The sequence below is a fragment of the Triturus cristatus genome, chromosome 1_2 (assembly GCF_964204655.1).
Source record: "Triturus cristatus chromosome 1_2, aTriCri1.1, whole genome shotgun sequence".
Lineage (NCBI taxonomy): Eukaryota > Metazoa > Chordata > Amphibia > Caudata > Salamandridae > Triturus > Triturus cristatus.
Genome location: NC_140580.1, coordinates 273058139 through 273070997, shown reverse-complemented (window position 1 = coordinate 273070997; position 12859 = coordinate 273058139). Strand labels below are relative to the sequence as shown.

Sequence of the window (12859 nt, the reverse complement as noted above, 5' to 3'; positions counted from 1 at the left end):
AGGAGGAGATAGAGGCATTGAGCAGGTCGAGTGTGGTGGGAAGAATGTTGCCAATAGCTGGCAGCAGGGTGCGTGGGGGTACCGGGTTTTGGGGGGAGCCAGATTTCACCTGGTGCATAATGCATTACAATGTGGTGGGATTAAGAAGAGGGAGGGTTCCAGGGTGGCCGAAGATCGGGGTCCTGCACTTGAGAAGTTGGCAGAAGTTGTGGTGGGCTGGATGGGGGGAAAGGAGGTGTAAATTGTTTGGATGTTCTGGAAAAAAAAATCTGCCAGGTTGTTGCAGCAAATTTGGGCGTCAAAAGGGTTTGGTGGTTTCTAAGGGAGTTTGAGGAGAGTTTTTGCGATTCAATAGATTTCTTTGGTCATGAAAACAGCTGCTTTAATTTTTTTCTTCGAAGAAAGTTGATTGAGAGGCTTTAATTTCATTTTTGTAAGCTTTTATTGCCTCCCTGTATGCGGTTTTGCTGGAAGGGGAAAAATCCAGTCGCCATTTCCTCTCTAATTTTTTGCAATATCGTTTCCTTTCCCGTAATTATGTGGAATACCATGGTGCAGTTGTTATGCTGCGCTTTGATTGAGAGCATTTCATGGGGAGTACGGAGTCTAAATAGTTATGGATCCAGCTGTTGTAGTCCTCATTGGCTAGAATGGGATTGGGGTTATTGGGTGGTCTTGAGATTTCAAGGGCCATCAACCAGCAATCCAGGGGAAGTTTAGACCAATTTAGTTCCCTATGAGTGGTTGTGTTGGTAGCTAAGTGGGGTTCAAGGATGGCCCAGGAGAGAGGGATCAGGAAGTGGTCTAACCACAGGAGCGGGGAAGAGGTTCCCGCTGTGAGATCTGCACAGTTACTAAAAACAGGATCGAGTAAGTGGCCTTTGGTGTGGGTGGGTTTGAACAATAATTGTTTAAGTTGTAGTGCGGAGAGGCTCATGGTCAGTTCTTTGGCGATGAGGTCAGAGGCATCGTCAAAGTGGATATTAAGATCCCCTAATAGTGTAAAATTAGACGGCCTACAAGCCAGTTTGGCTGTGATGGGGGGAAGGGTGTTAAGAAATTGTCCCAGAGCCCCGGGTGGACGCTATATATGCAGCCCAGAGAAGGTACTTATGGGGGAGAAATCAATGGCAAAGGAGAGACTTTGGCAGTCTGGTACCAGGTTGGGAGAGCTGCAGCACTTGTAGCAATCCTTAAAGATAACTGCTAGGCCTCCTCCTCTACCCTCTTTACGGTCTTCTCATTGTATGTGATACCCATGAGGGAGGGTTTAGATGAGATCAGATTCTGACTCTGCGTTGAGCCAGGTCTCTGTCAGGAATAGGGCGTCTTGTTTAAGTTCTTTTAAGAGCATAGCGATTTCAGTGGAGTGTTTGGGGAGTAATCTGCAATTTAGGAGGTACATACTTCGCTGGGTGTTTTTGGTATGGTGGGTGGGTTGGAAATGGAATCCACAGTGTGGGCAGGAGTTGTGTTCATCTGCCACCTTCCAAGAATGTTGGCAGATGGCAGGGGTCGCTCCTCTGAGATTAAGAAGGGAGTGGGGGCTGTAACTCCTGAGATGCGGGGCAGGGGTTGTGGCCCACGGCCCGTCCGGCTGCGGATGGGTGCAGACAGGCTTGCCTTAGGTGCGCCTACGGCGCACCGCCGGCACGCCCGCTGCGCGTGTCTGCTGCGCGAGGCGTGTGGCAGTCCCAATTTATGCTGCACAGGTAATCAGCAGCCAATGACACTCCGTGCCCCCTCACCTCTAGCCCGGAAGAGATAGAATATGCCGCACCTCTCTCCACAACAATCGGGAAAAATCCCGTGGTGGACCGGGGAGAATGCGGTTACAGGGTGTCAGAGGTGTGCAGGTGAGCGTGTCAGTACCTACAGATTGCTTATTTTTTTTAAACAACACACAAGTTAATATCCAAGCGTCGCAGGAGAAGTTTAAAAATGAAAGGATACAGAGATGCTGTTTCTCGCTACAGCGCGTGTCCGCTGCGCGAGGTGTGTGGTAGTCCCAATTTATGCTGCCCAGGTGTTCAGCAGCCAATGACACTCCGCCCCCCCTCACCTCTAGCCCGGAAGAGATAGAATATGCCGCGCCTCCCGCCACAACAATCGGGAAAGGAATCCCGTGGTGGACAAGGGGAGAATGCGGTTACAGGGTGTCAGAGGTGTGCAGGCGAGCGTGTCAGTGCCTACTGATTGCTTATTTTTTTTTAAAAACACACAAGTTAAAATCCAAGCATCGCAGGAGAAGGCTTCACCAATGGTTCAAGAGCAAGTGCATCATCAAGTTTTTTTCAAGTCCCAGTGCAAGGGATTTATATTAAAACTGTAGCTCTCACTAGCAAAGACTTCCATCAGAGGAGGTCTCAAGTTGCTTCTTTAAACCACATGTAAGTAGTTCAGCTGTTATTTCCTTGCATTCTGAAACTTGAATTTTCATTTTTCCATCATAAATGCAGCAGTATAAAATCCAAATGAAAGGAATAAATCAAATGACATATACGTTTGTGAACTGTAAAAATCAAATTTTAAACAGCCTTTTCAGTACAGGGGTGATTTTAACCCTTCTTTGGTGCAGCCTCACATGGAGGCATGGCGCTTGTCTACAGTGCATGCTTTGCTTTGTTTCTACAGAACTCTGCTGCCCTTTTAGTTCTGGCCTGTGATTTATAAAGCTTCCAAATAAAAATGAACAGGTACATGTATTTGAGCTCAACTTTATTTCGCTATATCCGGTTGCATCATATTTACCACAGTGATGCATTCAAATAATATTCCGCAGTGTTCCTGACCTTTTATCATGCAGCAATCTGGAAACAATCAGTTAACATTGAGTGAGAAAGTCCATCTTTGTGAGACCTGTGCCTAGCTTTTCCTTTTAATGTGACACAGCTTTTAAAATAGACTGACTTATTTCTTTTGGGTATTTGTCTTTTTATCCACACAAGGTTCCTTGGCGATACCATAGAAGATTAGAAGTCCAGTGATGTCACTTTCTATGATGTCACTTCTTGTGATGTCACATGCAAATTAGTGGGGCCTCAAATCTTCCCTTGCATGCAGGGCCCCAAAAAGTCTAGGACCGGCCCTGTTGGGATGCCTGTTTTCTCGTCCCTACAATTTCGATGAGGCTAAAGGAACATGTTCTCATCTGAACCACAGATGCCGCATGATGTTAATGAATATGGTGATAACGATTTAGAAAAAATATATGAAACATTAACTGTTTACATAGACATCATATTATAAATGTACCAAGATGAGGATATAGATATTTGACGTCATGATAGATATATTGTGGATTATTGAAAAATCCTACATTTCAAACTGAAAAAGATAAAGGATATTTGATTGTCAAAGTGGTTATTTTGTTGCCCGCCTATCCTTAGGGGCTTTGGCCTCAAAAGGGGAAAGGTGTGAGGATACACTTCCTCCTGCTACTTGGATTAGTAAATGAATCAGAAGGATATTTTATTACAAACGGATTCTTAATGGTATCAAGATGTAATTGGTGATACAATCCGAACCTTCTGTTTTACAAAAACGTATCTATTATTTCTCAACTGCCTGAGATAACATTTACATGTATCTGAATTAGACTTAGCCCAGTAGTAACCCTCCAGACCCCTTAAAGCAGATTTTTCTTCTTCTGTGCGACTTCTGTTTTTATCACACACCTCCTACATTGGATGGGGCCTGCGTAGAGGATTCATTCGAACATAATTTAAGGGATTTTCTGATAACCTCTGTGACCTTTGATGCTTCAGTTATGATAGGCTCATGAATTAAAGGACTCAAAGAAAGATGAAAAGAGCCACCAATATGCTATCGAAGACGACGGTGATGTCCAATGATTACAGAAAAAGCCTTTGCCCAATGCCTCTTTTTTGTCTTAGTTAAAACAAACTCTTTTAGAATGCTGTATCTGATACATGCACTACTTTGCTTTACTACTTCAACAAGTAAATGTGCTACAAGCACTAATCCTCCAATACCTTGTGATATCTCGTTTACCCATCATAAGACCAACACCCACCAGAATCTCGGAGCTTCACTGGATGACCCCCTATTGCTACAGTCTCACTATGGATTCGTCGCCAGTAACATGCAATTACTGGACCGTCCATATAACATGTAGAAGCGTGCCATTTACGTCTGCGCAGTGGTGGCAAAGATGGGTGGGCCCACTACTCAGTATAGGCCATTTTGATATACCAAGTGCCTCAACAGACAGCCCATTCAGAGTGATGAGTGCTAGGGTTATCGCTTTCGGTGGAGTGGGATACAAGTTAGGGATATCTGACCATAAGGTGTTTTCGTAATTCATTATTTCATTTGGCACAATTTGTGGTGGTCAAGTCATGAACTGTGTGTCCCTCATGGAATTCAAACAGGGATGCCAGTAACAAACATCTTCTGGAATATTAACATCAAGTACATATAAATAATTAGAAAGTGATACATCACCTCGCTGTCACCTTCAACTCCGCTGCTGATACTTAGTGTGCTTCGAGTACTTGATCTATTGCTTGCACTACCTGATTGATAAACAAAAGAGACAATATAAACAAACCAATGGATGTATCTCCTAAGTTATGATATAATCGAATGCACTGGAAGAAAAACCGGTTCCTGACTTACTTTTGTTTTAAGTTAAGTAATGATAGTCAAGCAAAGTAAAAAAAGAACAGTAGCATTTGATAAGCTATCATACACAAGGAATAACAAAAAGATGCCGATACTAGGCTTCTTCTTTGATACAGAATACTCCACTACCAGAGGAGGGTCTTTCCATTCAATATACTCGGAGTTTCATTGAGGTTGCTTGAAATTAGCTTTTTCGAAATTCATTACCCGCAAAGCAGGCTAACAATTTTATGTACCTAAGGCCCAAAATGGAAATATGTCTGTGGTTTTCTAACATCTTTTATAATTGTAGATGGGGAGCCTGTGTATAGGTCCTGCTCCCTTGCATAGAACACCCACTATGTTGAGAGATCCCCAACAAGCAGATGGGGATCTATGTGACTCGTGTGGAGTTGCTGCTGAACTTTGCAGACAAGGTGGCATGTATGATGCACCCACTCAGCCAACATTTCTGATTCCTTTTCACAAACTCAAAGCAGGGGGGATTGTTTTTAATAAAACAAAACACCAACGAGTCTGATATGCAGGGAGAATTGTCATTGCATGGAGGGGATCATTGTGAGGCATGGCTTGAATAGGGCAACGTGAGCGCTACAGTGACCTGGCGGCTCACTAGTGGATAGGCATCCATGACAGGGGGTTACACAGTTTAAGCCTCCTGAAACTCAGCTAGTGTATGGGTTTATTGCTTTCCTTGACTCCAAACAGAGCTTCCACACCAGCATGTTTGGCAGGAAGAGCACTGCCGATTTATGGCTGTGCTCCTACTCCGCCAAACTACATGTACCCCCTAGGTCAGGATTGAAGCTACACAGCTTTAATTTATGACATCATTCAGAACACTGATTTGTAATCCCTCGAATGACAAATAGGGTACTTGTCGGTTATTTCTTGCACCTTTAACGAAATAATGCTTAGCATTAAACCTAACGCTTTTTCTCAGCGAGAGATCAATGCCAAATGTAGGCTCGGCTTGAACTTAGTTTGATAAAAGGTATAACCCTGCTCTAGCCAGGTGTGAAATCAGGTCAGATAAGAAAACTCAACAGGCAGAATGATCTCTAAAAACGCAAACACATTTGTTGCTGTGTCAATCAAGGAAATAATGAGACGAGAAAGTGTAAGCAAATGCAAACGAAGAAAGCACCAGCACAACAAGATCACTGTAATTAAACATGAAATGAACACCGATAAATTACCATAAATACATTACTATATAAGCTGCCCCGCTGCCCGTTCAAATAATACACAATATGCACAATGGTACACTGACATGGCCACCCCTGGTATAATATGAATTACTCCAAACTTGAAAGCAGCTCCAGTAACCTCACAGAATGTGAGGACGCTGTGAGTTATACTCACAGCGTTATACTCATAGTTCGACTCCAAGCTCTCATTCGCCACCCTAATCATAAAAGTTGTTAAGAGTGTCGACCTGCGCTTTTTCTCACACCCGAAAACATTCCCTTCCCTTTAAATTTACTACCAAATAGAATATACAAGAGCCTTATCGATGGCATGCCTGGATTCTATCAGCATTATGTACACCAGACTTCTGAAGAAGCTCAGCAACATATAGACATAAGTTGTGTGAATCATAGATCTGAAATGACATGAAACCAATGGTGAAAACATTTAACTTGTTCCCTGTGGGTGCACAGAACAAGTTCTTACCACCATCGATAAAGTCTACTGGAGTAGGGACCCTGGGGTCAACTAAACCACATATGATCAACCAGCAGGCCTCTAAGCAGCTGAAAGATTGAGGGAGAGACACTTCAGAAAACTGGACTGTTAAATCTTGACTCCTAGAGAACTTGTCACTGACGAGGGGCATACCATGAACATATTCTGTGCAGTGGCATGGGTGTCATGGCCCATAATGCAACTGGGGAAATGGGACCCCTATCCTCTGATATGTTAGTAAAAACATCTAGAATTGGGTAGAAGTAGGACCCCCGAGCCCCCATACCACGGCACCTGCTGCACCTTTGATAGCTATGGCCTGGTTCTGCGTCTGTCATCAGGCGCAGAATGCAGCTTTGCTTAGGGTTTTTTAAGAAATCACGCAGTTTACTTTGCATGTGCTAAATCAGCAACTCTGGAAGACAGAGCAGCAGAAGCAGAGGGCACAACTTGGAAGCACAGAACAGTGGCTGCCTCTTTGTTCTTCTGAGCTGTGATCCACTGCAGCTCATGTTCTAACAAACATTTATCCAATTAGTACAGGTGCTGTAAACTTGTGAAAAATAAGTGCAGTTCTCCGTTCTGCTCCCACGTGCTGGTCCAAGACATCTTCACAACCCGACCTTGGGTGTCACAAACAAGAAATATCACTTATATCCAGTTGAACTCTTCGGGCCTGATTTAGATTTCGGCGGACAGGTTACTCTCTCGCAACGGTGACAGATATCCCATCCACTGAAATATAAATCACATAGGATATAATGGAATTTATATTTTGGCGGACGGGATATCCATCACCGTTGTGACAGAGTAACTCATCTGCCGAAACCTAAATCAGCCCCTTAGTGTCTAACGTTTGATACAAGAACTCTGCAAGACACTAATTAAATAAAGCGCTCCATCATTCCTTTCAGTCTCCTCAGCCTACTAAGGAGACTGAAGGGAATGATGGAGCGCTTTATCAAAAATCCTACAAAAATAAGTAAATAAGTAAATAATCGTGAACATATCACAAAAGCCAAAGTCTAGTTTGTATATGCCCAAACCCAAAATACTGACTGCTCTATCTACATATTCTTGACTGATGAACACACAGCAATTCAGAGTGGCGCAAATATCCTTAACACATAGCATTCGACCCTCCCCACAGACACGGATCATGGCCAGGGACACAGTCCAATCAACTCGACACAACAGGACGGAAGCCAAGTGATGCATCCCACACATGACACAGCTGTCAAGGACGAGGCTACATTCATTATGAATGACACATGCACAATGTCACACACACAAATAAGTGTGAAAAAGTGAATGGGAAATTCTCCGAGGCACACTTGTGGGGCTAACTATATGAAGACATACGCTATCTAAGTCGTCATACTAATGACCAGGTTTGCATTACTGGATCCAGCCCATAACAGCAGCTCTACACAAATAGCAAAGACAATCTACATGCAATATGCTGGAGAAACCAACGACCCATCGGAACCTGCAAATTTCCCGCACCAACCGGACAAGTGCCTCTTTCAAGCACAGAGGGAGAAACCACACACATGCACACACAAGGACACGTGCAAGCTGATAAAGAATCATAATATTTAAAATCACTGCAAGAACCCCTCCGTTCAGAACAACACAATGTCCCCGGCAAAATGGAACCACTGTGGACCTACCTGCTAGTTTGAACTTTATTGAACCATTCCAAAAAATGCAGTCAACTTAAGCTTGACACCTGTTACACTCCACATAAAAACAAAGTGCTGTAAAATCCTTAAGGTCCGACTCCATCTTATGTGGGACCCAACTCCATTTTAGTTGACAGAGGCCGCCATCTTCCTTAACTTAGACAGTTGAAACCCACATATTCCCTAATTTATGCAGAGTCATTGTCATGTCTGCCTTTTAATGCACATCTCGCCAGACCTTATCTTCCTAGGAACTTTGTTATCATTAAGTTGTTCAATTAATGACATAGATAAAACATCTAATACAACAATCATCTGGGTCAAATGTCTCCTGATGACCATGTCAAGGGTAAATAAGAACACATACAGACATATATCCAAAATAATGTAGCTTTAATTGACATCATTTTGCCTTATTTGTTCATAAGGAACCACTGGGAAGCATACCTTGAGGCACATAATCTATTCTTCAGACATTCCTAAACTTATGTCAGGAATTCCAATTCCAATTTCTGATAAGATTTAGTATATAAGGACTGCCATTGGCCGACTTGTCAGAAGAGGTCCTTCGCCCAGATTATCGTACGAAATTCTACCAGAGATGGTTTCACATGCTGCCAGCAGACTTTACACTTCACAGATGATGCATCTCGGCTGAAGTCTGAAGCTGATAAAGCCAAGTCCTGGAGGAAGACTGACTGACTGCTATCGCAGTGGGTGTTTGCCCTTCACGGGGAACACTGTATTCACGCCTTCGCTGATAACGACAGCCTTTGCTGTCAACAAGGTATGCAGTGCGTCTCTTCTTCCTAAGAAACTCTAGACTGCAAGTTGCTCTGTTTTTTATGCTCTCATATCAATCAATCAATCAATCACAAAATTTGTAAAGCGCACTACATACTCGTGAGGGTTTCAAGGCGCTGGGAGGGGGAGGGGGGGGAGGAGAAGTAGTAAGCATTAGGGTGTTAGGTTCTAGATAACATTTTAAATGACATTTTAGTAATCTTGGAAATGTTCATTTGGTTGTCTTCTTGATCTACTTATAATATTCTATGTAGTTGTTTTAGATGTACTGAGAAACAGATTGTTCCTATCGTAATAAAGACTTTTAATGTAAAAGTGTTCATTCTTCTTAGTACAGTGTGTCTGTATTGTGAATAACAAAATAAGGTTTGTTGCTCTTTCCACGGTGCCCTGATCCCTTTATCGGATTGTTAGCAACTAAAAAGCAATGCTTCTACATCAATTACACATTGAATAACATGTTGTGGGGCAACAATAACTGGTCTTTCAAATTCATTGTCAGTGCATTGAACCATAAAAGGTTATTTCCCATTCTGTGGATTTTCTAATTCTATGATTCCAATTACAAATTGAGACCATTTATCATGGAAACATCTATCGTTATAGGGGCCAATTGCAGAGAAACAGTTACTCACCACCTCAAAGCTCGAGGTATTCCCATGGTGGCAGGAGCAGTTACTTTTGTAATAGCTGCACATCCAGCATATGCCTTTGAGACTTTATTCCTGGGTGGCGTTTGAGCCTATTGGTGCTGCCTTAGGGCAGTTTCATGAATATACAGTGGCAGATCTGCCTGCACATTATAGATCTTACCAAGACTTTGAAATCCCTTAAACTTATTAAGAGCACCAAAATTGGTTTGGTGGTCAATTGCCACACACGCACTGACATGCTTGTTTGGGATCTCGGAGCAATGACGGGCTACATGGCCAGTCTTGGCTTGTTACACTCCAGTTCCTTGACCTGAAACTCTATCTAATGCAGAGGTAGTAGGGTTATTAAATTACACAGCTGCCTTATACAGGAGACTTGTGCAGTTTGTGCAACATACTTTGAGCTCCAGTCCTGTTGTCACAGCAGGACTAACGCTCCCAAACAAATGCAAACCATTAGTCCACAGACTAATAACGCTATAATGGGAAAAGCACCAGCGAGGCAGGATGAATTGGCTTTCTGGATTGCTCGCAAAATCAACCGGTTAGAAGCAATGTATCCGTACACTACCCCCCAAGAAAAATACAGAATACTAACTATGTGTTTTCCTCTTGGGTGGTGCCTCCGGTAGAGGGCTGTAACTCCTGGGGCAGCATCTTTGCATGTATTTATAGCAGTACGAATGGCAAGCCTTCATTGGTAACCCTCCCTGATGTACTTAGACAAGTATAAAATGATCACGGAGCTACCCAAGCTTTAGATTTAGGAATGAAGTTAATAAGAAACTTCTCTATAGTTTTCTCTGTCATTCTAAGCAATATAAATGGAGAAGCTTTAGTGCCAGAGACTGGAAGCAGTTCTGGTGCAGGATCATGAATGGGAACTACCAAAAATAATCACAGACATTTATACCTCTGTAATTAGAGATGCCTTAGGTACTCATTCCATTAAGCCACACTTAAAATCTAAAAATGACACCAAGGGTTCCTTTAAGCAGAAATCTGCAATGGGAGGGAAGTAAAAAAAAAAGACAAAGATAAAAGACAGGCTAAATCACCCACTTCTCGGGAATTCAGCAAGGGTGGTTATAACTTAACAGACCGCGAAAAATGCAAAAGCCTGAATGGTATCAGTATTCTGATAGCTGCTCTTCATGCTCTTTTCGGGATACAGAAGGTAAAAGAACCGATAGGGGGAGCCGATTAAAGTGCCGAAGAAAAGGGGAGTATAGTAGGTAAAGTGAGAAATGACGCGAGACTGATATAAGCGTAAAGAGGGAAGAAAAAGGATTGAACTCTAAAGCTTTAAGAAACAAGGTTTGGGAGATAGCACTACTAGACAGAGTCACAGAAGTCACAGTAGTACATTAGGCAGTTCAGAGGTTTCTGGATGCAAATCCGACTGATGACTTCATAGAGATTGAAACCCCAGATCAACATTTAAATCTTCCTGATAGGGTTTACATCCTAAAAATATACATTGAAGAGGACATACAATGTAGTATCAAAACAGTCTTCTGGAACCAGTTATCTGATGATTACAACATCATTCTAGCAGAAGAAAATTGCCCTCTAGCCTTTATGAGGAATGTTGCCCGGGGAGAGGCTGTTATAAGCGTTGTATTCTCTCCCATAGTACCTGAGGATATCAGGGACATTTCTGCCAGTGAATGGACCATAAGACAGGCTCCAGCCTTATATAGAAACAAAGCGGGTGGGGCAATCACTCTAGTCCACATGTTATCCCCCTACGTAGTGAACGACAAGCACAATACCCTTTAAAACCAGAAGCAAAACGTGGCATTAAAGCAATATTGGACCTATTGCATTATCAAGGCACAATAGCGCCTTGTCTCTCACCCATGAACACATCCCTTTTTCTTAAGCCAGACGGTTCCTATAGAATAATCTTAGACTACAGAAATCAAAAATTTGCACTCCCAAGCATATGCAGTACAGAATGCACACAGCACAGGTTTCATTACGAACCTGGTGTGGGAAAAAATACAAAACAAACCTGGATATTTCCAATGGAGTTTTCAGTCAAAATATAGCACCTGAACATGAATATCTAACCGCTTTCAGTTTCGACTGAGTGAAGTTTTCCTTCCAATGTTTTCCCATGGACTATAAGAATAGTCCTGGCTGGTTTTCAGCGCAAATCATGGAGATCTTACAACCAGATCCTGAGGTATTGTTATACACTGATGATATGTACTTGACTGACGATGACTTTAATCTATATACACCTTAGTAGGGTATACAAAGTAGTGACGATGTTAACATCACATGATTACAAGATTAATAAAAAAAAAATTGAAGACCGCCTACCTGAAAGTGACCTTCTTTGGATATGAATTATCCAGCAAGCACAAGGGTTTAGCTTCAGACTTTCTCGAGAATTGATCAATCTTGCAGCCTCCTGACACACTGAAAAAGTTGCAATTCCTGTTGGGGTTTCTTTGGACTTTCTTATTTGGCTAACTATGCAGAGCTTGAGAGTAAAGCCTCTGTTTGACCTGATTTCTTCCATGTTTCCCTCTCAACAGTGGTTGAAGGCGCTTACTGATACCTTGCATGCTCAACAAGCAGACGTGCTTGAGATAAAATATGTACACATTAGCGACAACAAAATCAACCTACAAAAGTCATACCCAGTCACTATTGTTACACCCACATGACATAAAATGGACAGACTGTCCCCATTGCCTACAAGTCTCACTTGTATTTCCTGGCTGAAGCACAATTCGCTTCCATTGAAAAATACTGACAGCTGTACTAACAGGTATTCTTAAGAAGCACCCTTTGGGTCAGGGAAAATATATTACTATTGTTTCTCCTGTACCAGCACTAGAGGCAGCCATAAAGGCAAGCATTCCTAATGCTTGTGCCCTTCACCCAAGATGGGTACAGAGGACATTCCTAATGCTTGTGCCCTTCACCCAAGATGGGTACAGAGGGCCTCTTCTTTAATTGAGGTGGATGTAACGTTTCAGTGTGATCCCTCTCTTCGTACACAAGCTTTTCTCCAATATGAACAGGATACTGTTCCGACTCCAGAAACTTTACCTGTGCAGTCATATCAGAGCATCTTTTACTCAGTTGGCTCTGCCCAACCTGTGGTAGGCACCAAATGTAAGTACTCTGCAGCCTGCACAGCAGTGCAAGGTGTACTTCAGGATGGTGAGCTCATCCCACAATGCACCCACACCAAACTCTTAGGTGAAAGTACTACACAACATGCAGAAATAAATGCCCTGCATTACAAAAGAGTGACTCATCAGTTCCCACACTCAATGTGTCCGAATCAGCTTTCTGTATGCAAGGTTACAATGTTGATTTGCAACATTGGCGACTGAATGGATTTAAGGATTCAAAGGG

The 12859-nt window shown here is 42.7% G+C and overlaps 1 protein-coding gene across 7 annotated transcripts in view; it reads right to left on the bottom strand.

The window, feature by feature from the left end:
- Positions 1-12859, bottom strand: part of PIK3AP1 (phosphoinositide-3-kinase adaptor protein 1) — a 1621635-nt gene that overhangs the window by 182787 nt on the left and 1425989 nt on the right. For all 7 annotated transcript variants that reach the window (XM_085603661.1, XM_085603665.1, XM_085603660.1 and 4 more), the window contains one exon: positions 4468-4538. In XM_085603661.1, the coding sequence (XP_085459787.1) occupies positions 4468-4538 (71 nt within the window). The remainder of the gene's footprint in view (positions 1-4467; positions 4539-12859) is intronic.